The following is a 27,050-nucleotide window of genomic DNA, read 5'->3' as shown; positions in this document are numbered from 1 at the left end:
TGATTCTAAAAAGACCATCTCATAGAAATGAAAAGAAAAAAAACACTACATACTCACGAATGACTGTCCCAAGCAGTACGTTCCTCTGCTTCAAAAAAAGAAAACATACAAAAGATTTTTGTCTCAAGTAAAGCAGAAAAGTTGGAGAAAGAGCTAGATACAATAATCGTTATTGAAGAAAGAGCTAGATACAATAATCCTAATTGAAGAAAGAATATAGAAGAAATTTTAATTAAATAAGATTAGAGAACTTGGCTCCCATAATCGTTATTGAACTTTTCATAACGATGTGCATGGAGATGAGCTGATGGTCTGGTATTCCTCAAGGCCAGTTCGGCATCGCCTTGAATTACAGGACCGACTTCTGGATCTGCTAAACCATGAACATGATGGTCAGTTTAGATCTATTGACAAAATTCAGACAAAGTTGCCTTTTGTGGCAAATCCTATTTTCCAAATTCAAGGATCATAATGTAGTAAAACACAATCTTCAAATCCTATTTTGCAAATTCAAATCTAAGACTAAGAGGTTGCAATGAAAAAAAAAAGAGTTTTACTTCAGATATGACTTATCATCTTCAATAAGCTTACGTGTAAAGAGGTCTTTTTCTTCATAAGCATACCGGGGGATCCTCTTATTTAAAGAGCTACAAGTTGTTACAATAATTTATTACCTATATAAAAGATTTTTGGTTTGTGGTTTTTATAAATAAAAAAAAAAGACAAATTGAGAACAATGTTTTAAGGAACAATTTCAGGCTTTTCTTTCCTATTCTTTTCTTTTTTAATAGTAATACATTATTGTTTCTAATAGATCTAAAACTATTACAGAAATGTGCAACTTAATTCAAAAAATCCCTTCTCTAAAATTTAAGAAAAAATAGATAGCCTTTTGATTTTAGGTTTTATAGACTAACAGGTGTTACAATACATGGATTTAAGAGAATCATACCTTCCCCAAATATATCGCCTTTCTCTTCCAGAAGTGCCATTACGCGCCTGAGTGGTTGCATAGCAGCCTCCTTGCAAACCAGACGGATGTCTGATCCAGAATAACCTTCTGTCTTCTCTACCAGAAAATCATACGGAAGTTCATCGTCACCAGCAGATGGCAGGAGTTCTTCAAACATAGCTCTTCTTGCTTCAGGTTCAGGAAGAGGAACAAGAATCTTCACAGGAAGAGTCAAGGCAATTCACATCAACTTAAATCATGTACTGGTTAAGATTTTACAGTATTCTCTAGAAGGCGAGCTGTCATTTATGGATTTTAAAAATGTTGTAGCCACATTCTTTCTGAACCATGGACATTGGAGAATTTTCCCTGTTCATATTAATTGAGTTTTTCCATGAGCACTCGGAACTTTCCTCACAAGTAAATGCCACACAGTATTTGGTCAAATTACTACACAAAATCAACCAAAATAACCATGTCCATACATCTGTATTCCCATTACAGCAAATTTTCTGCATCATAATCTGGTTCACTATGGGGAAGGAAGTGGGGAAATTGAAAAAGGATACACGTTTTTCAAGGCGTCGAAGCATGGCAGCATCCAATTCCCATGGCAAGTTTGTTGCAGCCAAAACAAAAACAAGCTCATTTGTTCTTGTCAAACCATCCATCTGTAATTCAAACAATCAATTGATTGTTAGAAAATCACAGTTTACAAAAGAAACACCTTGCCATCTCATTTTCAAAGAACCTATGGAATGTTTATGGATTTCACTGAGCAAACAGTCTTATTTCCTAAATCATCCTAAACAAGCTTAAGAAGGCATATGCACAAGTCCTTGCTTCATTTGAACTTACAGATCTATTCTATGTAACTTGGTAAAAACATGCCTTAAATGATGTACTTTTCATGTTTAGAAGTGTTTTTAGAATGAACAAAAATCAATGGTTCCCATCTTACTAAAACTTGATGATGAAAAAGCAAATTTTCTGCTCAAGTTGTTTTGATATAAAGGAAATGTAAGTCAATAAACACATCTACAGGTCTAGATCAAGTAAAAAATACTTGTAACTATGTTTTTCTAAAGTGTTTAGGATGTTTAGGAGCTATATATATAATAGCCACTAGAATATGAGAACTACCGTGTGAACTGGGCATTTCCAACACTTTTTTGCAAATCCAACTATGTGGAAGTGTTCAGCATGGTGAATTTGCCAGCAATCAACTGTTGGATCATGTATTTTGGATGAAAAACATGGTTGGCAAACTCGGCGAGTCAACTCGTGACTCACCCGAATTGTCTTGGATCGGGATCTAACCAAGTTAAAAAAGTAGTATAACTCGGTTAGGACCAAACTCGGCCGAGTCATATTTTGACTCGGCTGATTCAGCTAAGACTCGGCTGAGTTTATCATTGACTTGGCGAGTCTTAGGTACCATGTGAATGAAACATCATTAAGTAAAAGCATGTTTTGGTAAAAGCATTAAACATGTTTTGCTAAAAATTCAAAACATTAACTAAAAGCATTAAAAGCTTTCAATTTTCCAATGCTATATTTAAAAATAGAGAGAGAGAGAGAGAGAGAGAGAGCTTCTTCAAGAGAGAACTCGTTGGATGACAATTAGAAGCTACATTAATTTGAAAATTCAAAACATTTCCAAAGTAATAAAAACTTTCAATTTTCCAAAGAATTAAAGAGGTTTTGGTATGTTTCATTTGGTGTTGGTACTCGGTGGATGAGAATTTATTAGCATTCAAAAGAGAGAGAGAATCAAATGATAATATTTAATACTAAAATAATGATAATAAATAGACATTTTACCAAACACGCTATTTTAATGTGTCTAATTAATTTTCATGCAATTATCTATATTTTCTGAAAATTTTATGTTTAAAATATAAAATATCATGATTACAATGTGATATTTACGTTTTATCAAGTACATTATGATGTTTTGCAAAAAAACACACTAATTTTCAATTTCAAATAGTGAAAATGCCATTTTTAAATATTTTAAAAATGTAGTTAATATATATATAATTTTTTGAAGTTATGTTTATTACTATATATAATAAATCACACCTAATATGTTATTTTTTCATTTTTGTATCATAAATTACATATTATTATTTATTTTAATAAATTAAATAAAAATTCTTGACGCATGAGTTACCGAGTTGACTCGCCCGAGTCACTGAGTTGTATGTGGCCGATCCGATACCGAGCCTTGAGAATGCCAACCATGATGAAAAAATACAATTTTGGACACTTGAATATTTATGATGATTATAAGCCATTGATTTTAAAGCCTTAAAAAAGCTTGTTTATGCATCAGAATCAGATGATTCAAGAGCTGGTCCATATAAAACCTGTACAGGAATATGACCATTTTTATCAAGTTTTCAGTGAAACTAGTATACAAGGGGATAGTATACCGAACAGGAGTCAAAGTGGAGTATCCATGTGACAGAGAAACCAAGCACGTAGATCACATCTGTATGGTTAGACTTAAAGAGTAAAGAACAAAAAATCCACGAAAATCGTGGTTTACACAGTAGTTCTCGTATTCTAATGACTATATATATAAACTTCAATGACTTTTATTTCTATTGGTAATTTATGCTACATTCTCAGTACTTATTGATCCTTCATGTTAAAATCCTTTCTGCCAAATCCATCAATGGTAGAGGTAAAGAAGCAAAGGCAAGTCCCTTCACATTTTTGTGACACAAAAACATCTAAAAGAAGGTAGGAGCTAAATACTAAGTTATCTTCAGAAAGTTGTAGTCAACCAATTAAACATAAATTCATCCAAGAAGTATTTCTCAACAAAAAGAACTTGATAATCAAGACAATTGCATCCCCATGCTTCAAATGATGTTAGCATCACACCCGTGTGAAATGAACAATACAAAACCTGTACAAGCAGTTCTGTCTTGAGCCTCCGACTAGCCTCATGTTCACTACGTCCATCCCCGCGCTGACTAATTATAGCATCAATTTCGTCAAGAAATATTGTGGATGGTGCATGGTGCCTTGCAAGTTCAAATAGAACTTTTATCAACTTCTCTGAATCACCTGCACATTTTCAAAAAGGAACACGTGAAAACATTGCAGCAACCAAAACACAAATCATTTAATCTCTCTCTCTCTCTCTCTCTCTCTCTCTCTCTCTCTCTCTCTCTCTCTCTCTCTCTCTCTCTCTCTCTCTCTTTTGATCCTTCTTAATAACTGGCCCTGTGCAGGTGTTAGATCTAATTACACCTAAATCAGACTTGGGTCTACACCCTGGTCTCATTCAGAGTAACTCAGACCTAGGTCTGAGCCAACTCTAATGGAGTTCAAACCTGGGTCCTATTGATTGGACCTAAACTGCAACTAAGTTTGATATATATATATATATGAGATGAATGCATGTGTGAGCATGACATCATCCATGTCCATCCACGTATGCATGTGTGAGAGAGAGAGAGTCAATCTTTCTTCTTAAATTCTCAGCCTTGAAATAGGCCCCAGCAGTTTCCATTTTAGTAGGAATTTGGAAAGCATGCATATTTAAGATTTATCACAGCTGTTGGACCTCAAAAGATCCAATGGCTATAAAAAGGGAGTAGTTGCGACCAGGAGCACTGTATCATTACTAATACACACAGAGAGTTGATTGTAAATACAACCTAGTTGGAATCTCAAAATACAAGTCGTTCTAACCCAATCTAACCTCAGAGATATATTCAGCATGGTCGATTTAGTGGGAATTGACCTTTGGTTCATGCTCCTTCTATGGAATAACCTTTTTTTGTCAGAAAAAAATGGTGCATTTACAACCATTGATTTTTGCATCACCGGGATCAGATTCCAACAATTCAAAAACCAGTTCCTGCTAAAAACAGAATGTAGAACACATCTATGGGTCATTTTGACAAAAAAAAAGCAGTTTGATAAGAGGCTTGTACATAGAATCAACTGTACCAAAATTTAACCCTACATATATATATATAGAGAGAGAGAGAATGAAGAAACTGTGAATGGTAAAAGGTGGACAAATGGCCAGACGCGCACCACTCATCCGCCCAAAGGGATTTTATCGGCAGTCACTAATCGCTGCCAAAGGGTCATTTTTTGGGCAGAAGCATTTGTTGAGGTGTTCTCCCTAAAGGGTGTATGTAGCTACATCCTTCCCTAGCATCCTCGCACCCAAGTTTTTGAAATTGTCATGTAACCCTTTGCACCCACACCCGCATCCGCACTTAAGTGACAGTCTTCAACCTATGTAACCACCAATACTTGGTCCAATTTGATAGAAAATTCTTAACCTTTCAAGATCCACTATCATAATGGAGGCTGGAATGCCATTTGTTTTGTACTTATCATACTAATACTCTTAATTTTATGCCTAATTACCTAGTAATTCATCATATGTACTTTGCAACAAGTTCTAATGAAAAATGCCAAGGAATGACTTCTTTATTGAACAAGATACAATAATTAGTTAATCAATTCTCTCAGAAGCATAGATAAAAAAAATCCCCTTTGGCTACATTGGCTCTACCAGGTACACATGATAAAACATTTAAATTGATGATACATAATGTTCTGAAGAATAGAAAAAGCCAGAATATATACAAAGTTTGTTTCATACCACGCCATTTGCTAACAACAGATGATGCAGATATGTTGAAAAATGTAGTTTTGCACTCAGTTGCAACCGCCTTTGCAAGCATCGTCTGCAAGAGAAAGACCCTCACTCAGCTCCAAAAAAAAACTGTATAGAAAATTTAAAATAAAATTCACATAGCGAGTAACATTTGGAGGACAAAATTACAGGAATCTCATAGGAAAGGATTATCTTGTATCCAATGTAACAGAATTAAAAAGCCATGATGGAAAGTGAAAAATTAAAAGCTCTTAATCATGACAGATGTGTCAATGCATTATCAATAGCCACCCCTTTCAAAGCCTCAAATAGATTTAATTTACTGTTTAGCACACGTTTAAAGATTCGACCAGGCATTGTCAATTAAAAAGTAGGTTCTTTCCATTTCAACCTAGCAATAACCTGGGAAGTCAACTCAACTGGTTCATGCTGCAAGCTTGACTGGTCCTTACACTCAAGGATGCAACAGCTACTCATCAATTCCATGCTCTCCAGGAGCTTTGTCATCAAATATTTTAGGATAAAAGTTAAAGCACGGTCAAAAGTAGTAGAAACCGCTGCCACCCTCAGACCAACTCATGAATCAAAGCTGAAGTCCATAAGAAACTAAATGAAACTCACATGATAATACCTAGATTGCACTTGCTAGATAGCCTGAAACGAATGTGGCAATAAATTAAACAAATGATATTTGTTCGTTATGTGCTTGAAATCTGATGGTAAGCTCGTTAGTCATAACTCATAAGATGTTAACCATGGGATTTTGTTTCAAGGTTTGTTGCACACCTAAACATAAGCACTCTTCAAAGGATGTTCTTGTTTTTATCTTAACGTCGTAACGCCCCAAATTTTCAAACTTGCGAACCTTTTAGAAAACAAGCAAGAGACTAGAAGAAAATTTCTTTCCTTTCAAAGTTTGTTTATGTAATCAGCGGAAGATAATTCTTTTGTTGAATTTAGAAAGGCAAGCTGACAACTTTGAGCACGTTAGCTAAAAGAACCAAAAAGTACAAAATTCGGATATCCAAAGGAAAACCCGTGACAAAACCAAAAAAATGTCCAGGACGCGAACTAAGAGCAGAAAAAAAGAAATCTTGAAGTTATCTTGCAATCGCCCATGGTGTACCTAATCATCACCTATACCCATAGAATGGATTAGTTTCGCAAAAAACGAGTAGGTGCACAAGAGAGACTACAGGAAACTGAATTAAGAGCATTTAATTCAGCATGCTAAGCAGATCAGCAGTTAAACAGGTAAGCACTTCAAAGCAAGTAAGCAGTTCAAAGCTCGATTGAACAAAACGTATGCGTTATTAAACTTTTATCTTCGCAAGAGTTTATACAGAGCCATAAAAAAGGGTTTAGCAAAAGACTATAAGAAATGTTATCTTCTACTTGATTCGACACGGATGAAGAGACACAATGAGACATTGTTCTAGCTTGTTTTCGTTCCTTGAACGAGGTCTCTCTATTTAATCATTATCAGGTCATCGTTTGAGGCTCTCACCACTTCTAACAAACTCTTTGTCCTAAACAACTTTAATTTATTCGCATCTCTCAAGGCCTTACGCGGTCAACTGTCACCTGTCATGACTCACTTAAGGCGTCATACTTTCTCAGAAAAGCCCACCCTTCTATAGAAGGTCCAAAACATGATTATGATCTAAAATCAATAAAGATCTGATTCTCACATCTGGGTCCTGCATGAAATCATGCTAAAACAGAAAGCCAAATCTATAGATTTATAACTGGTTATTTCAATCAATCTCACAAGATCATCACAGTTTACCATAACCTTTTATGGTAATCAAAAATCACAAGTTCCAAGTCGGATCGCTACGTCTGAGAAATGTACAACCTCACAAGGAATTACCGCTCTAGATGGTATACCTGGTCTTGGACAATACACTTCCTCACAGGAGTTCACCGTCCTTGTGGCTACCCGCTCTTAGACAGTGTACATCTTCACAGAGAATCTACCACTCTAGCCGATTACCAGATCTTGATCATACATACCCTTATAGAGAATCCTTTGGGAACCCGGTCCTCAACAAATGTCATATCCAATAAAAAATATTATGATACACGCATCAATAGAAATGACCGCTCTCAGGGTCGATAGCCACTATTATAATTAACAAGATCAACGCTGGATCACCAGGTTTGAGAAATGTACAACCTCACAAGGAATTACCGCCCTAGATTGTATACCTGGTTTTGGACAATACACTTCCTCACAGGAGTTCACCGTCTTTACGGCTACCCGCTCTTGGACAGTGTACATTTTCACAGAGATTCTACCGCACTAGCCGGGTCACCTGATCTTGATCATACACACCCTCGCAGATAATCTTTTGGAGATCAAGTCCTCAACAGATACCATACTCAGTGATACATGCATCAATACAATCGACTGCTACGAACAATTGACCGCTCTTGGGGTCAGTAACCACCAATATGGGCACAAGCATGTATACCAGCAATATGCATCGTATCACTTTACATGGTAAATCAAAACATAAGATCACACATTCATCCAATAAGGTTCCATGAACGATGAACATTTATCGCATGCTTTCAACATTTCTTATCACGTGGCATTTCAATCACATCATACAAAAGCATATTATACTACGCATCGTATCATTGTCACAAGGAACATTGCAATTCAAATAGGACATCAAAGCATGCGAAATCAAAGCATGAGTTCTATACATATGAGAACACGTACATAATATATTTTATGAATCAACTAAACTTCAACATACGTAATTTCATCAATAAGCTTTTACTTGACAAAAAATACGTATCCAAAACACACGAAAGTCTTATGACCCATCAACCAATGTGAACAAACTTATGTTTCGATATTACTGGCTTGCGGGTACACGCAGACAAATCGTAGAAACAACTGAGACTAGTTCGGGCGTCCGTTATTTTATGTATTTTCAATAACCCGAATAGCTAGTTGAGTCCGCTCCTAAGGGGACGACTTTAGCCGAGAGAGGATTCCCCAAAGGCAGGTACTTGGCAACGGATGCATCCAACTTCTACAGAAGTCCATGGGATCTACCACCTAAGATAATGTCTGGTAGTCCCTTCTCCTAACTCCAATGACTAGGGAGGCCGGATTTTTGCCCGTAGGGTGGTTGTTAACAACATGTCCATTGGAGTTTGTACCGCTCTGTCCTCTCCCTTGAGATACTACAAAAAACGAATGAGTGTGTCAGGGATAAATTAGCTGACGACTCATTCTATATGCTCTGGTCTTTTGACCAAATGAGCACCTTACCTGTGAAAGCGATCCCATTTTTATGTGTTTACAGCATTGTGCATTCAACACTATTCGAGGTCGCACGACCGTCTCATCCGATCATCACAGTACTAGCGTGTAGTGCACGACTACAAGTACTCTAGGATGAAAGGGGTATAGTTCCTCAATAGGAGCCTCAACAAAAATGTTTCACAAAGATGTAATGTTTCTTAAACTTTACTTTTGACATTATTTATCTTTTGAAACACCCAATAGCTTGTGCCAACATTTGGTATGCGATTTTCTAAAATCTCATCCGCTATCGGGGTATACATGCCTCGCATGACTCGATATCAGCCTCGATAGACGGGATACAGGTTTCTCAACAGAACCCCCGCTAAGAAGTTCGCTCAAGCCCCAATTCGGGGTTACCCGAGATATGTCGAATAGACGAACAGAACCAGCCAATCACATCCTTTCAAATACTTCGATTTGGGCAGTTTTTGATGCTTTTGTGTAGCTCCCTAAATTCTCAAGTCTACCTTGCAGGACTGCTCACTAGAAAAGCCAGGATCCCTGCTAGGGATCTCTCTCCTTAGACGATGATGTATCGTTAAGCTCCCGACTCAACTCATGTCGCAAGAAGGAGAGTGGTAAATGCCTCTTGCATCCTCCACGAGGATGCCTTTATAGCACCTGCAATAAGCGAAAACCTGAGCGTCATCTGCAATGGCAAGGCAGTAATGAAACATTTGCAAAAGCAAGAGCCTAGGCGTAAAGCGCGAAGGCAAAGTAAAGACATGACATAAAGTAAAGGACAAGGATCTCGAAACTGCGTCCTTAAGTTAAATGCGTACTCGTATAAATATATATATGCATATATATTTATTTATTTATCCTTTTTAGTTAATTGAACTCAATTCAATTGTCCAAGTCCTCCGTGCAATCTTCCCCTACCTTGGAGAGTTGCAAGCTTGTTGGCGCCTTCGGGTGTAAGCGATTAACGGGTCGGGTTGCGGGGCGCAAACGGCATCCGTCGTACGAGCTGCAAAAGCGATAGTCAACATGCTATCTCAATCAAAAAGGTAGAGAGGACAGGGGCGTTGCCGTTGTCCTGACGTGAAAGAAGCAGAGGCAGGGGCAGTGTGCCCCTGCGAACCTGCTGAACGCGAAAGAAGCACGGGTAGGGGTTGTGAGCCCCTGCTGACCCGCTGTCAACAAGAACAGAGAGGCAGGGTGTTGCACCTTTGCCTACCGATTGTTCGGACAGAGGCAAGGGTTGCGCCCCTGTCTAACGAAGGCAAGGAGAGAGGCAACGGCTTCGCCCTTGCCTGTCGAAAAGTACAGAGGCAAGGAGCTTCTCTCCTGCCTGCCGAAAACAGGCGATGGTAGGGGTGATGCCCCTGCCCTAAAGAAGAGGGTGTAGGGAGGGGGTTTAGTCCCTCCCCTGCCCAAACCAAGGGAGGAAAGGGGTCTCGGCCCCTCCCGAGCGAAATAGGGAAGCAGGGAGGGAGCCGACCCCCCCCCCTTCCCTACGCAAAGAAAAATAAGCGAGGGGCTCGACCCCTCCCCCTGTGTAGCTCGAAGGCAGGGAGGGCTCGAGCCTCTCCCCGAAACAAACAGAGGCAAGGAGGGTCGAACCCTCCCCTGCGCAATCATAAAGGAGACAGGGAGGGCTCGACCCTCCCTGTGAAAAAGAAGAGACAGGGAGGGGTCTCGACCCTCCCTGGTGAAAACAAAAGGGTAGGCAAGGGCCCCAAACCCCCCTGCCAAGACCCTTCTCACAGGCGGTAGGGGTTTTACGCCTGCCGACCTGTCGGCAAAGTGGCAGGGGCTAAAGCCCCTGTCAAACGGCCATTCCCTGTCGTCAAAGGGAGCAGGGAGGAGGCTGGGCCCCTCCCCTGCTAAAGGTGGTGCAGGAAGGGGGTTCGACCCCTCCCTTGGCCGCAGGAAGCACAGGGAGGGCTCGGTCCCTCCCCTATCAAAAGGAGACGCAGGGAGGGGGCTCGACCCCTCCCCTGCAAACAGAGGCATCGGGAGGGGGTTGGGCCCCTCCCTCGCAAAACACATCGCAGTGAGGGGCTCTGCCCCTCCCCTGCGATTTAAGGCAGCGAGGGGGCTTTGCCCCTCCCTTGCAATTGAGGGAGGCAGGGAGGTGTCTCAGTCCCTCCCTGCACAAACGAAGAAGTGAGGGAGAGAGAGTTACCTGAGGGGAGTCGCCGGCGTCGGGTGATGGTCGCCGGGAAGCAAGGCAACGGAAAAAGGGGGAGGATTCGGGGGTTAAAGCTCGAACCAAGGGGCTCCGGTGAGTCGGGGTCGCCGAGGGTGGTGTTCACCGACAGTAGAGAGAGCCCGAGAGAGAGAACTCGGGGAGGGTGAGAGAGAACGGGGAAATGAGAGGGGTTGGCCGGCGATGCTGCCGAAAAATAGAGGAGAGGGGGAGCGGCGATCGTTGCCAGGTGGAGGGCGGTGGTCGATGCATGGGGGAGGGCCTCGTGGACTGTCCCTCCCCCTGCGTGTTTTATCTTTAAAACACGCAGGCGGTGGGCGGTGAGGCGATGCCCGACCGCCTGTCTCCTTTTGGATCCGGGTCGGTCCAAATCTGAATCTGACCCGGGTCCAAGAAATTTTTTTCCCGAGGGTTTTACAAACGCAGAGGCTTTTAGTGACCAGGCAAAGAATGACGAATGAAGGTAATTGGTTGGGGAGAAAAGAGGCTTCCCTAATTGATATCCTCCAAATTCTGCACAATAGCATGGTTCAGTAAAATTCAAAAGGCTTCTTCTTCATACATTGATCAATGTGATCGTGCATTTTACCCCATGTTGTGGATAAAGTGCTTGAATCATCAAACCAACCACAGAAGTGCACTAGGTTCTGGTACGCAGTGCCAGCACCCAATCGACCATTCAATCAAATGATCAAATGGTCAAAAAGTACTACATATGTGATTTATATAGTCCTACTTTGGATCGTGTGATTGTGATGTGTATGAAGGATTTTCAAGGGCTTCAAAAATCAGTGGTCCACAACGTATCAAAGTTTCACGATTCAAAAATTCATGATTTTACTTCAAAGAAACACGATCCAAGTTGTGTTCCTTGGCAAATAAACCATGCTGAACACATCTATCAGGCCGGATTGAGTGAGAGAGAGGTTGTTCACTTGGTCAAAGGTGAGGGTGCATTTTAACTGGTTCATACCTACTGAGGACTCTCTCTCTCTCTCTCTCTCTCTCTCTCTCTCTATATATATATATATAGAGAGAGAGAGAGAGGTAGGTGTTTAATGCATAGGTGCTGAACCCATGCTTAATCGCACTGACTGTCCATCAAGAACGTGCTGACCGTTCATCGTGCTCTTGATGGACGGTCAGCGAAAAAAAACTCTAAAAGATGTCTTTTGATGCAAAAACAAGCAAAAAAGACCCTTTAGCGGTGTTTTTGAAGCGTCGCTAAATGTCAAAAGGACGTGCACGGCATTAAAGCATTACAATTTTGTAATACCGTGTGTGTCCCTTTTACCTTCAGCGGCGCTTCAAAAGCACCGCTAAAGGGTATTTTTACCCGTTTTTGCGTCAAAAGATGTCTTTTATGGACGGTCAGCGCGATTAAGTAGGTGTTCAAGCACCTATTCATCAAGCAGCTACGCATTTCACTATGTATATAATAGAATCCTGTTAAAAATAACTGAAAATCATGATACTGTAATATCATACACAAGTATCATATTATGCATAACAGCATAACCTAAACGATAATACATCTTTTATCCTCTACAAACATAATCTACATGTTAATATCAGAGAGCTTTGATATGGCTTATATTATCGACCAGTGAGTCGTATCTATCCATCACTTGAACATGTGCGATCCCATACAGATGTTGAACAAATGAAGCAAAATGCACATAAACTATAAACTACACAAGGTTGTGCATAGAACTTAAGTAATTAGATTATATCAGTTATGAACAAAAAAATACAGACCTTCCCAGTTCCTGGAGGGCCAAAGAGCAAAATTCCTTTCCATGGTGATAAAAGACCAGTGAAGTACCTGACGAGCACAATAAGCAGCACCATATTTCAACCACCATGTGGAAAGCATCAGCATAGCTCACATAAAATGAACACTCATTTAAGATCTAAGTAGCATTTCAACTTCATAATCATAATTTTGCAGCCAACTAGTTAATTGAACTGTTAGAGATATAAGCACAGAAAGAACATGGACAAAGAACCAAGTAAACAGAAGCAAGAGCAGGAGAAGCAATGTCAAAGGCTCAAAGCACAAGGTTTAAAAAAACAAAGAAATTCCAAAGGGAGTTTTTGATTGATATACACGTGTGTGTGTGTGTGTGTGTGTGTGTGTGTGGAATATATTTGCTACAATCACTTGTATGCACAAATGACTTAGAAAATCTTTTTTTTTTACTTTCTGTTACATTTTTGGTAAATCAGACCCTCTAGATGTGATCTACATGGTCCGTTTTGTGGGAACCGATGTTTGGATAACCAGATTCTAACATGTGAGAAGGTTTTTCCAGTAATCTAAAAATTGATGGCCATAAATTCTTCAAATTTTGTTGACTTAAAAAACTTATTTTTTCATTGGAAAAACATGACCCAAGAGTCTATTCATAATAAATTGATCACAATGTCTGAGTCGAAACAACTTGCATCATCAGATTCCAACTAGATTGTACATACAAAAGATTGGAGCAAATATATTTCCTAAAAGCGCATGAATGTGTGTGTCTATATGTATGTATATATATCTAGATATATATAAGATTAAAACTGTAATTGTGTTTAGGTAAACTTATGTGTCACTGCTTCACACATGCTTATGTGTGCATCAATATAAATAAAGGGCTATTTGACTACTTATACCTTACATAAAATACCAACAATAACAAACAACGATTCTAACTACTATTGCATAGAAAAAATATAATTTCCTTCATCAACACAACATAGATGCATATTCATACAAGTTATTCATATGCACAGGCCATCTTTACACTAAATGAACGGCTATGTGACTAGTCATGACTTACATCAAATTCTGACAACATACAACTATTCCAACTAGTAATGCATTAAAAAAACATCGCTTTCATCTACATAACATGGACACATGTCAGCATATACATGCAAATTTTTCATATGCACAGGCCATCTTTACTCAGGTTGTCACTAAATTGGCACATTAACTCTTGTGTTCAATCAACAAACAGACATAAAAAATAATGAACATATGTACATTCACAAGAACCCTAATAAATAAAATAAAATAAAATAAAATAATTTTATTAATATAAAAAATATACAAAAATGTATAAAGCATCCTCACTGCAAAACACTCATGCAACCCTATGTAGACCTATCCTCTCTCACTCACAATGAGGCTTATGCCTCTCTCTCTCTCTCTCTCTCTCTCTCTCTCTCTCTCTCTCTCTCTCTCTCTCTCTCTCTCTCTATATATATATATATATATATATATATATATATATATATATATATATGGTCTAACAACTAGTTTGATTGACTAGACGTTAAACCATCCTAATGGCTAGTAGCTAGTTGGACTAGCTACCAAAAATACAAAAAATAAAACATAGAAAATAAAAGTAAAAGAATCCTAAAACTAGCCTACAAGTATACTTATCCTGTCCTACCTTAAAAGTATACATTGAGTATACTTAACCTAAAACCACATAGAATATATCTAACTAAATACACAAAACGTATACTTTGGTATACTTTGAATACAAGGAAAAAGGAAATACAAGAGAAATACCTAAGTACACCTTGGTATACTTAGATATGTACCTATGTCACAGGGATTCGGCCAGCCAGGTGCCGCACCCGCATCGACGCGACATGGGTGCGCATGCGGGTGCAGCACCCGGTGTGGTCAAACCGACCCTGGGTGTGGTCAACGCACCCAAGGTCATAAATGTTCAATTTTTGGACTTAAAAAAAATGCCCGATGAAATGGACTGGGAGGGGGATTGGAGCAAAAACTTTTTGCCCTCTCCTCCCGACCCCGACGCGGTGACGCCTCTTCTCCGTCTCCAACCCAAATTCCGGCATGACGATTCTGGCAGGTATGTCTCCATTCTCTCTCTCTCAATCTCTCCTTCAATCTCTCTCTCTCAATCTCTCTCCCCTCGTCTCTCTCGCTCTTCTCGGCTAAACCCTCTGTATACTTCTCTCTCTCTTAATCTCTTTCTCCTTTGTGTACCTCTCTCTCCCACTCAATCTCGACTAAACCCTCTATAATACTTCTCTTTCTTTTGTTTGTATTTTTTTCGATATTTTTTCGTGCCTCTTCGAAATTGCAAAACAGCCCCGGTAAATATTGTGTTCCTGTTAGTTAGAAGTCACTTGGATGCCATTCATCCATGCGATGGATGGCATCCAAAACACCGTGGTTGGACTCAGCAGCTCGTAGATTGGTCGCACTTTTTTTCAGGGCCGTTGATGCCTTAGATGCACAGCATCTATGGCTTCCAAAATGAACCGTTGAAACCACTGAGCCAACCATGGCATTTCAGATAACGTTCATCGCATGGATGAACGGCATCCATTGGACTTCTTATGATAACCCGTCAGATGTTCGTTCGGACCTGATATGCATTCTACTTTTATAAACACGAACAAATACAAGGAAAAAAAAACTCATTACGACATGACCATGTATTGATCCTCATGATATTCTAAACGAAGGAATGGATAAGCAAGTAATTAGTGAGAGATTGAGAGATTTTATTTTAAAAAATGGAAATTATCTAAATTAGCCAAGAATCTAGTGTTACTGTTGTTAACTATTAAAAACTTAAAATTTATATAATATATATACCCTCCCGCACCCCCGCACCCAAGTTTTTTTAAAGTGCCGCATCGCCGCACCTGCACCCACACCTATGTGACATAGATATGTACAAACTATACAAACATTACACGTATCTTATCAGGTAGAGCCCACAGTAAGTAAATAAATACCTAAATTATATCCAAATATTTGATAACACCCTAACAAAAACCACCTAAAAAGATCCATAATAAGTAAAAGTCAACAATATTAAAAGCAAAACTTTCAAAGTGCAAATGCTAGGTCCATAGAATAAGTTAGAGATGACAGTACCCTGACAAGAACATAAAGGAAAAAATAATTGTACAAGCACAAGACACAAACACAGCCCAGGACCATACAGACTCATGCCCCCTTTCTTCTCCCTAGAGAGCTTTCCATCCTACGGCCCCAAACCCTTCTTATAATAAAGGGTACAACATCATTAAACGATGAATACAGAATCAAACCTATAAAGGCAATAAGCACATTAAACATATAACAGATAAACCAATAAAAATAAGTTGACTTTCAATACTAACAATACCAAGCCATGCACATTGAAAGTACCCAAAGATAAAAAAAATGGATCGGATCAGCATATTTGGCAAACCCAGCGAGTGGGAATCGAGTCGACCCAGATCGGACCCCAACTGGGTCACGATTCAGGAATGCAGATCCAACCTATTAAATAAATTTTTTTATCATGTATTTTATTATTTTAATGTATAATTCTTATATAAAGTCACTTGTTATGAAGAATCTAATATTGTTCAGTGAAAAAAAATAAGAATCATGTATAATTATATGTTTTTGTAACTTAGCTATTGACATATTAGCTTGAAGTTTAGTTATTTTCATGTCTTATTCATGTGCTTACACTATAAAATATAGAGTCCTGACTCGTCCGAGTCACCGAGTCAACCTGCTGACTCGGTAACCCAGTAGGGGTCCGTTCCGAGCCCGAGTCACGAGTTTTCCAACAATGCAGATCAGCAACCATTTAGTATTAAGGAAAAAACTAGCAGAAGCATTCAGTTAGAACACATAAAAGGACTATAATCATGAACAACAACAGCAAACTCTGAGAACATAGTTAGAATTATCACAATCTATTCTAACTGTGATGGTAATGATGCAGCTTCCTATGAACTACAGCTAACTTGAAGAACCAAATACAAAAGTAGTCACAAAAAATAAGCATATCCCATCAACAAATAAATAGCAACCAAGAAACACCATGTAAAGGTGTTTTGATAGCACAACAAAATGAACAAAGTGTACTCAATTACTGATGTGTATACATATATATGCACACATACACATTCTAAATACGGGAAATTGAAAATTTAGATACATGAAGAAAAAGAGACTGATCATAAAATCATACTTGTTGCAAAACTTGGCCTGGATAAAATTGACCACAAAGCATGTGTGCAATCAACAATTAACATACTTGGGATACTTTATAGGCATAACTACAGCTTCTTTGAGAAGATGTTTTGCAGTCTCTAAGCCTTTGATGCTCTCCCACTTCACATCTGGGCTTCCACGGATGATATCCCTATGGAAGAAAAATACACAAATATACCGACATTTTATAAAACAAGGTTACAGCAATATAAAACTGGGTGCTGCTCCAAGTGACAGTTTTGTCGACACTACCTAGTCAGACTCTCAGCTAGTGCACGCATTTCAGCAGATTCATAAGCTGGAAGCAGCGATTTTGGTCTACAGACATTAAAGATCACAGAAAACAAAATGTCATCAGCAAACAAGAAACTAAATTTATAAGGATACTGAAGATTTGAAAAGAGAAAACTTCCAGACTAGAAGCATGTAAAACTAAGCACTCTAACCAAATGACAAGAAAGTAGGCAACTGATCAATTCTACAAAATGTAGGTTATAGAAAAATATCAAAATTAAAGGCACATAATCACCCGCCCAAAAGAATAGTCACCATCATGTGCAACAAAATTATAACACCTAGATTGCAGAAGAATAAGCATGGTATCCAAAAGATGGCATATATTGACAATATGTAAAGGCATGGCAGAAAATTATGCAATAAAAGCTTAATAATATTGTCAAGCACCATCACAGTAGACAACTCCACATAAAATAAATTGTGCTAGCTATTTCAATCAAAACCATTAAAATCAAAGGTGGTTGGCGATTGACACAATACTCAAACCAACTACTGGTATGCCAGATATAACACTTACTTTTGTGCTTCCTCATATAGATGTAATCCACTTTCTCTTACAACTCGAAGAAATTGATGAGTGTCCTTGAACATGGAAGAAAGTTCTAAATAATAACACATAACATGCTCCTTACTTCTCATACGGATGTACTAGGATAAAGCAAGTGGGTGGAAGTGGAAGGAAACAGGTACTGGAGAATGCAAAAGCAATTTTTACTCTCAGCAACTAACATCAGACATAGTAACTTTTAACTATTCCAGGTCTTCAGACTCATCTGAGCCAATTTAAGTTGCCTAGTTAAGAAAATGATTCCATTAAAGATATGTGTGCTTACATTTCATAAATAATTGAAAAATTATTTAAATTGTTATAAACAATAAGCACAACACGATTAATTATTTAAAACAGTTTCCCAATGTAAATGTCATTAGGTGTATATACATTACATCTAGGATGGATCTAATTGAGGTCAAACGATGCTAGCAGTGCTTCATCTTGATCAACTGAATGATATTGAATTCAAAGTGATGCTTTTTCTGGTGCTCCATCTATCCCCCATGAATGCTCCTACCCATTGACATTGAATCTAATATGTGCCTGAAGCATGAAGATCCAAATTGAGAGTAGGTAGTTAATATTTGCTCTGATTTGGCTCATATAGGACGACTTCATACGTATGTAGGGGCTCTGCTGGATCCTGTTTAAAACTTTAAATTGAATTGAGAACCAAATGTGTTAAGGCTGGGCCAAAACATCTAAATAGATCTACGTATAATCTACAATAGACTTATGAGTCGGATGTGGCTCAACAAATGCATTGTAATGGTTTAGAGTTAAACTAAAAGATTTGGGTCAACCCATGTTTGTTTCTATATTTGGCCATTTATTGAACTAAATTTAGTCCATTTATGATCATAGTACAATTTATTAACAAAGCATAAACATTTAATAAAAATGAACACCTCCCCTAATGCACAAAAACTTGGGTATCTTCATTTATATTTCTTAAACAAAAATAAAGCAATTCATCCAAACAATAATTGTCCTATTTATTAATGTGAGATTCCTATACCCAAATCTTGGAATTCAACTTAGAACAATAATTAATTATTTCCCTCTTCTTCTTCGGCTATTAAACTAAGATACCAAAAACTACATGGAGTCAGAGCTGCCAAAGCATTCCTTTCACGTGGATCTCTAATTTCTTTGTCTAAAGATATTTCTTGTTTATATTCTTTCCCATCTTCCTGTGTCCTTCCTAATCTTGTGTTTTCTTCCCCTTTATGCCTACTTTCCCCCAGATTGTTAGATTCAGAGCTAGATCTTTGCTTACTTTATTTCTTTACCTTCTATTCTTGTCTTTCACCCTTCTTTTCTTCTTATTGTCATCATCAGATCTGGTTCATATTGTGAGATCCTTGTTAAATCAAAAACCACATCTTAGGTGACATCAGGTGGCATCATCAAATTTCTCAATTTTTATGCATACCAAAGTGGCATAAAGGGTGTTAATGCATCACTTTTGATGCAGCAACAGCCTTTGGTATCAAAACCGACCTAGCATAACTTATTAAAAAAAAGGTGTTATATCCTCAACTATTTTTGTTACATACTCTTTGGTATTGTATTAGTATCTACAATAACACCAAGAAGTACATATTCTCATATAAGTTTCTTCTTTTATCCACCCCCTTTGCTTTCTACATACATGACACCACACATAAAGCAGTACAATGTAACTATTTATTCGCCAAAAGCTAAAAACTGCATTCTAATGGCTGTCGATTGACAAGGGAAAAAGGAGAACAGTTTAAATTTTATTTGTTCAAAATAAAGCTTAAGTTCTTAACCCACTCACTCACAAACACATCATGTCTAAAACAATTCTTGACAGTTAATATTCTAAGGTTAGTGAAATATCAAACCAAAGAATTTTAAATAAAAACTTAGCTGCAAGGTGGCAGCTGTTCTAGAACAAAGTGAAGAAATTGAGCAAGCCACAATACAATCTTCGAAACTTAATATGCATGCATAATAAAAGAAATGAAGCATTTATTTTCATATTTCTTGCAGTATGATGAGATCTAGTTGTGAAACATACATAATAAACAGGCATGATTGGCTTTACATTTCCTTCAAACTGTATGCAATATTCCATGATAAATTACTAAATCAAGTTGGAACATGAGCACCACAACATACATCAAGAGCTGCGAAAGCCACAAAAGATTTACAATAATAAGTCCAGATAAGATCCAACAAAATTATGACTGATGGATATCCTCAACATAAGGCATTCAAGCATGTGCAAATACTTGAACTCATTTTGCTGTAGGGGCTCTAAATTGCACAATTGGAAAAGCAAGCCTTACGGTTTTTCTATTTTGCCTGGAAGACCACCATGAAGGAGTTGCTCATTTTTCTTCTCCTGATATGTTGCAGAAACAGTACTCTGTCAGAAAGGACTACTGGATTGTTCTTGAAAAGTTGGTTAGTTTGCTTTCCAGCTACATTTCAAGAGCATCAATCGATTATCTTTAATGTAATCTTTCCAACCATGAAAAAAATCAACTATGAGAAACATTAGCTGTTCATACATGTAGCATGTCCTGTACCTGACTTTGGAACTGTTCATATATGGCCATATCAGATGGATCCTTCACATTCCCATTTTCTTGGGCTACCACATTTGCATAGCCATTCTCAGATGCCACACCATTTGTTCGACTTTCCTTCTGACCTTGTGAATCCTTTTCTCGCTTCCGGCCAAACATTGCATCATAGAAAACTTTGAAATCCTGAGCGGAGAGTTGATTTCAGATTTGGAAACTCAATCATTTATTCTGCAAAAGCTTGTAGACTCATATTATCCTTTTCTTTATAATGACTATAATAGTTTAGCCTCTGCATGCAAAAGAGGATATAAATCTCAGGACAGGAAATTGAATTTTAAAATGCTGTAATCACATGCAGTGGGCTACGCAAGGTGGTTAGATGGAACTGAAACTGGTTTTTAATGCCAATGTTCAGTCTTCATACTTGCCAGTAAAGGCTGAAAAGAACCAGAATATGTTAAAATATATAGTTTTTTTTTTGTGTTTGTGTGTATATATATATATATATATATATATATATATATATTTCTTGTATTTCATTTTTTGTATTTTTTTTATTTATTTGTAATATGAAATGCCCATTAGGGGCATTTCAGTCCTTTGTGTTCTAAATGTTAGGCTAGCTAACGGCTAGTCAATCTAGCCATTAGCCATGCCTAATGGCCAGTTCAACTAGCCGTTAGACATGGCTAACGGCTAGTTGAGTTTTCTTTTCCCTCTTCTTGTATATATATGGGCTCTCCTCCCTCTCTCATGTATGCTTCTCTTGAGCATTTTAAGGTTAATAAAATAATATTTTTGTATTGTGCTTGAGCCCATTTGTGTCTTGGAGTGTGTGTACTCTTGAGTTCTTGTTCTTGCCCTTAGTGGCTTATGCGTATTGCCCTTAGTGACCGTGTGATTGTGCACTACTTTGTTGTTGTATTACCCTTGGTGGTTATTTGTATTGTGCACTATAATTTCTTATTTCATTACAGAATAACCCTGATGCATCAGCACATTATTTTTTTTGGTTTCTTCTTCCTCTCAAAAGAAAATGAAACCTTAATTAACAGAAGAGAGAGAGAGAGAAAACCCAGTCAAAACCTTCTATTGATTACAGCCAATAAAGAAAAGATTTTAACAATCATGTTGCAGGATTTGGGGCCTCTTTTGATCACACCCTGTTAAATTGGAATAATGCTTCCACAATTGTGTCCACAATGCCAGATTTATCATGCCCTCCCAGCCCCTCGTTAATAACACGCACCACATCTCTTATAAACAATTCAATAATGATGCTATTTGGTCTCTCCACATTCTACAAAATCAAATCCCACAAGCACCTTTCCTAATCACTTTGCCATAAAACCTGACAATATGCAGGCCCTTTCATGGGAAGAGAAGATGCCCCTAATCCAAGTTGTTAATTGTCTTCCAGTGTCCACTTCCATTTGTGAGATTCATGTGCTGTATTGTTTCATATGCAAAATGGACAGCTAGTCATGATAATTTTTCCCTAGCTAGAGTGATGCAGTTAAAGATGAAAAGGCCATTTTGAGTGCTTTCAAAATTATCTAGCTGGCTAGGAGTGAGCTCAGTCCATGGGCACAAACATAAGTGTTTTTCGAAGTTGCACTTTTAATGACATTTGTTAAAAAAAATGCCATGATAAGTTAAAGGGGGAAAAGACAAACTGAATCTATCTCATTTATATAAATATCATGGTACTATCACAATATTCTTGAAATTTTCATTTCTCAAAATCTTTTTCACTTCTCCATTACTTTTTATTTGACTTATTCTGAAAATTTACCAAGTTTTGTCAACAAAAACATATTTAAATTCTCTAACGGAAAAAATTATCCAATATTATCACAAGACCCATATCTGTGACTAAACATCGGTCTAAACATGGATATGTTCTGCATGGCCTTTCTTCCTTCAAAATAATCCCAAAGCGTAACTTTGTTGAACTCCTTTGGTAGTTATCTATTCTCAAATGGTTCATCAAAGATTTTAAAACAACCAATTTATAGATATCCCAGTATGTCCTAACCTATGTCACATGGGTGCGGGTGCGGGTGCGGCGCAATTTCAAAAATTTTGGACACGGGGACTCGGCTATATATATATATATATATATATATATATATATATATATATATATATATATATATATATATATATATATATATATATATATATATATATATAACAATAATTCTAGTAAACAATTAAAATTAAGGTAAACACATCTATGGGCCATGGTTAAAGGAAAAAAAACTTTAAACTATGACCTTGTGAAATGGTCCATAAACTGTACTGGTCCAATTTTTGAAATGACCCCTTTACTATAGCATTCACATCTGTTCAGTTTTGACATTCAATTATTCAAATGTTTAAACTTTATACGTTAATAGTTGCACAGACTGTGCAATACAGTCTGTGACTGTGCAGACTGTGCACAGTCACACAGATTGTGCACACAGTCTGTGCAATGCAGTCTGTGACTGTGCAGACTGTGTGCAGTTGCAGTTGCACAGTCCGTGACTGTGCAACTGCATTGCACAGTCTGGTTATATATTAAAAAAAAAAGATATATAAAAAACGATTTTTTTTTGTTTTTTGTCTTAAAAATGGACATTTTTGGACTCGGTCAAAGTTGATCGAGTCCAAAATGTGGACGGACTCAGCCTCGACTCGTTGACCGAGTCCGAAGCCGCACCCGTGTCGGGGCGTGTCGACTCGGGTGCGGCACCTCCCTAGCCGAGTCCGTGCGACATAGGTCCTAACCCAGTAAGGCTTGAGCAAGCCTGGCCCTTGCTTGGTTATAGTTTGACTTGTGTAGAAGGGGTAGATTAATATAAAACATATGGATAAATGTTTAACTTACACGGTCCTCCAAGACTTCAATGCTAGGTTCTCATAAGGAAGTTATGGGTTCAACTCCTTGACCTCTCTAGCTAGTTGTTTACCTTCCAAGAAAAAATCATTTCTTAACACACATCTTTGCTTAATCTTCACCCTTGTGGCTTGTGTGCTCCACATCCTAGGTCAATCTTAGGCTGAGGCTAGGCAAGTCTGTCGGGTATGATGTATGCAAAGCATGGATTGGTTCTGTTTGTCTGCAACCTCTATCTTCAATGAGCTTGTTAACCTTACAAAGCATGGCTTACATCCAGACCCTTCAAAAATGAATTTTTATAGACTCCTTTCTTTGTGATGGTTTGACCGTGTTAGCTTGTACATCGACAACAATCACTTATAGTCAAAAGTGTCACCAGTAATTGCACGGAATATGCATCTGCAATTGACACTACTTGACATGGACATGGGTATAGTTATGTGGTAAAACACACTACAGATTGTATGAGGCTTTCAAAAGAATGGGGGCACACGCGTGCACATACACACAAAGTGACAATGAAGAAAAATGTAGAAACATATAGGAATATGTATTGTAACATGTATAGTACATAATATATACATGGAAGCTACCAACACCAGCACCCTGAAGTACCAATGTTGACATGGGTGCACTGACCATTTTGAAGCACCCATGTTGATGTTACACAAAAGTTAGCATCATTTCAAAACAATCATAAGCAATTAAGATCATTTCAAGCCCAGACTTCCCAAGAATTTCTACTTTACACGTAACGTTCAAAGGCTCTACCATTTATGTGAACTGTATAATAGCTCTTTTCAAGCAAAAAAATCATATCCTACAAGCTCTTTTATCTGTATTATCTAGATTTAGCTACCACATTTCCATCTCATTCTTCTGTTTCAACCAATGTTTGCAAGTCCACTGTTTCTCTCTCGCCCTCCATTGAATGACAACATCGAAGATCCTCCTTGCCTGTCTTTGTGACACCTTCCAGTTTCCACATCAAAACTTTCATTATTTTACTTCAGAACATCCCTTTACCTGTCTCTACGGATCCCCTGAGTGTTTCTACATGAAACATTCCATTAATTTTTTCCAACAAAATTCTTCACTTTTCCAATTAGCCATTCAGCAGTCTACACAGCTATTTTCCAGTTTCAGTCGCAAGGCATCCACTGGTTTTGACTATATTACTTGCCACACGACCCTTAATTTCTTCCTACCAGTTTCCTTCCTTTGTCTTCCCTTTTTGTTGCAACCCACTTAGTTTCAAGTATGAATTCCACCAACTTCAACCAATCGAACTTAAACAACAAAAAGATGAATCAAACAACGAACCAGGCAGTCCAGATCTGTATTTAAAATAAATTTCTACAAAAAATCAGACTTAAAATGCAGGACATGCAAAAAACGGAGGAACCAATTGGTTTCAGATCGACCCAACTCGCGCAATAAAAGAACAATGTGATATCGTGCCAGTAAATTCAATGCTCCGATCTTTTTGACACATTGCGGCAGTCGCCCTAAGATCAACGCATAAGTCGATCGTCATGGAGGTCAAATTGCTTGACGTCGAATGCAATAACTTCCCAATTCCCGATTCCCCCACCAAAAGTAAACCGATTGAGAGCCAGATTTAAAAGTAGATAAGTCAATTATGCGAATGAAGTTAAGAAAAACCGCAAGATGGTGAGAGAGAAACTCTCTGATCGCAAACCGCAAGATGGTGAGAGAGAAACTCTCTGATCGCGTTAAGAAGAAAGTCCCCACGCTTCAATTTCGCTTCTTTCGTGAAAGAACCAAAAACGCATGAAATGAGAACAATTAAGACTACGACCTCCAAGCGTTCAATCTCATCCCACTCAATTCAGAGAAAATGGGAATTGCAAGAGAGAGAGAGAGATTACCTGGAAGGACCATCGAGTGGGAGAGGGCTCGTCTCCCGTCATGATCGAGAAGAAGAGAAAGAGAAGCAACAGTAGATCGCTTCTCTCTCTCTCTCTTCACCCCTCACTCTCTCTCTCTCTCTCTCCCCGCCCCCCGCCCAAACACTCCGCCTGTCTAGCATAGTTAAGGAGGGAAAGTGCATTAGATTCTTTTTGGCTAATTGGCCTGACAAATGGCAATTTAAATATTATCATGAAATGACTAATTTAGTTTCAAGAAATTTCTTAATGACCATTATGACACATCAGCCGGTAGTTAGGGGTGTCAACGGGTCGGGTTTGGTCCGGACTCGAGTATAATTAATCAGGTCTATTATAAGAAAAATCATACCAAACCTGATAAGAACTACATGAACCAGAGTCCAGACCCAATAAAATAATATTTTTTATTATTATTATATTGAAAATTTGCAGGTCTTAATCGGAACTCGGGTTGAGCCTAGGTCTGGTATAAAAATTCATAAATTATATTGGGGTCTATGTATTAATCGGACCTTCCGGTTTGGACCCAGGTCTTAATCGGGCCTTCTTATTTGTCACCATACCCAGACCCTATAGGGATTTGTCCGGGTCAGGTCTGGGTAAATCCAACCCGTTGACACCCCTACATGTAGTTAGTGGCAGAGGTGCACAATGGGCAGGCGCTCAGATGGGCCAAGCGAACCCAGCCCACTGAGAGCTGGATTTGGGTCAAGGTTTTAGGCTTTGACCTGTCAGTTATCGGGTTGAAACCCGATCCATTTCCTACATGAGCCAGGTCTGGGTCAGCTTACGAGCCACCCTGTCAACCCAATGAGCTTGAGCTACTTAATTAATTTCTTACTAGCTGTCTGCATAGTAACTTAGTAACTATTATTATTTACCTATTTAATTATGTGAAATTTATAAAATTTAGAGAGATAATTAATTGGGTACATGATAAGTTGTTAATTATTATTACTTACTTAATTAAATATATTAGTTCTATGAGAAATAAAAAGATAATTAGTTGAGTGCATTAATTCTTTATTTAATTTATTGTTTTTAGTATTATAAAAAATAATTTGTAAAATTCATTCAAAAAAAACTTACAAATAGGTTTGGATCCAGCTGCACCCACCCGCTGAATATTTGCCCATTGGGCCAATGAACTGGGTCACGGGCTGCTCTTTAAACAAGAGTTCATTAACAATCGGGTCATAACCCGGCCCATTAATAAATGTACTGGGTCATCTCCGGGGTGGGCCGCACTTAAAACCAGATGGAATGAGCTCTAAACAGGTCTGGGCAGGACCAGGCCAGCTCGAGGCCCACCCCAAGTTAGAGATGGGTAACTGGGTGGCCTGTTAATTAGGGAGCCGACAGACCATTAAACAAGGGGCCGGGCTTAGGCCCAGTTGAAGCCGGCTCGTTGCCAAATGCCTGGTCCATGGGTCCATTATTTGAACATGGAAGGTATTAATATCAAAGGACATGAAAATTAAGGGTCTTTGGACCGCGGTGGCTGAAAATGACACCACACTCACAGGTAGCCATACAAAACTGTTGATGATAAGGGGGCACATGAGAAAGCACGCTGCCTTAGAGGGCACCAGGGAATTTCGCGTGCACGAACTATCTTAAAATAAAGTGCTATTTATAAAAACATAGCCTTTCTTTGGGTAATTTTTTTATATGGACACATCTTTTGCCTGATATTCTATGTATAGA

At 38.3% G+C, this 27,050-nt stretch overlaps 1 protein-coding gene across 3 annotated transcripts; it reads right to left on the bottom strand.

The window, feature by feature from the left end:
* On the bottom strand, positions 1 to 25,483 carry LOC149843516 (uncharacterized). Of its 3 annotated transcripts, none has more exons than XM_089999885.1 (11): positions 25,323 to 25,483; positions 20,544 to 20,726; positions 20,301 to 20,356; positions 17,385 to 17,450; positions 17,176 to 17,283; positions 12,851 to 12,917; positions 5,595 to 5,679; positions 3,873 to 4,033; positions 1,522 to 1,623; positions 953 to 1,169; positions 1 to 373 (listed from the first exon to the last, which is right to left on the bottom strand). In XM_089999885.1, the coding sequence occupies exons 1-11, from the start codon at positions 25,362 to 25,364 to the stop codon at positions 243 to 245; spliced, it is 1,218 nt and encodes a 405-aa protein (XP_089856011.1). In that variant the 5' UTR covers positions 25,365 to 25,483; the 3' UTR covers positions 1 to 242. The 3 variants fall into 3 exon arrangements, with proteins under 3 accessions (XP_089856011.1, XP_089856012.1, XP_089856013.1); XM_089999886.1 differs by having other exon boundaries at positions 1 to 370; XM_089999887.1 differs by lacking the exons at positions 20,301 to 20,356; positions 20,544 to 20,726; positions 25,323 to 25,483 and adding an exon at positions 17,947 to 18,075.
* Between the last annotated feature and the right edge of the window lie 1,567 nt (positions 25,484 to 27,050).

The sequence above is a fragment of the Nuphar pumila genome, chromosome 3 (genome assembly GCF_984573655.1).
Source record: "Nuphar pumila chromosome 3, dmNupPumi1.hap1.1, whole genome shotgun sequence".
Classification (NCBI taxonomy): Eukaryota; Viridiplantae; Streptophyta; class Magnoliopsida; order Nymphaeales; family Nymphaeaceae; genus Nuphar; species Nuphar pumila.
The sequence above is the reverse complement of the archived record's forward strand: the minus strand, read 5'-3'. Positions and strand labels throughout refer to the sequence as shown.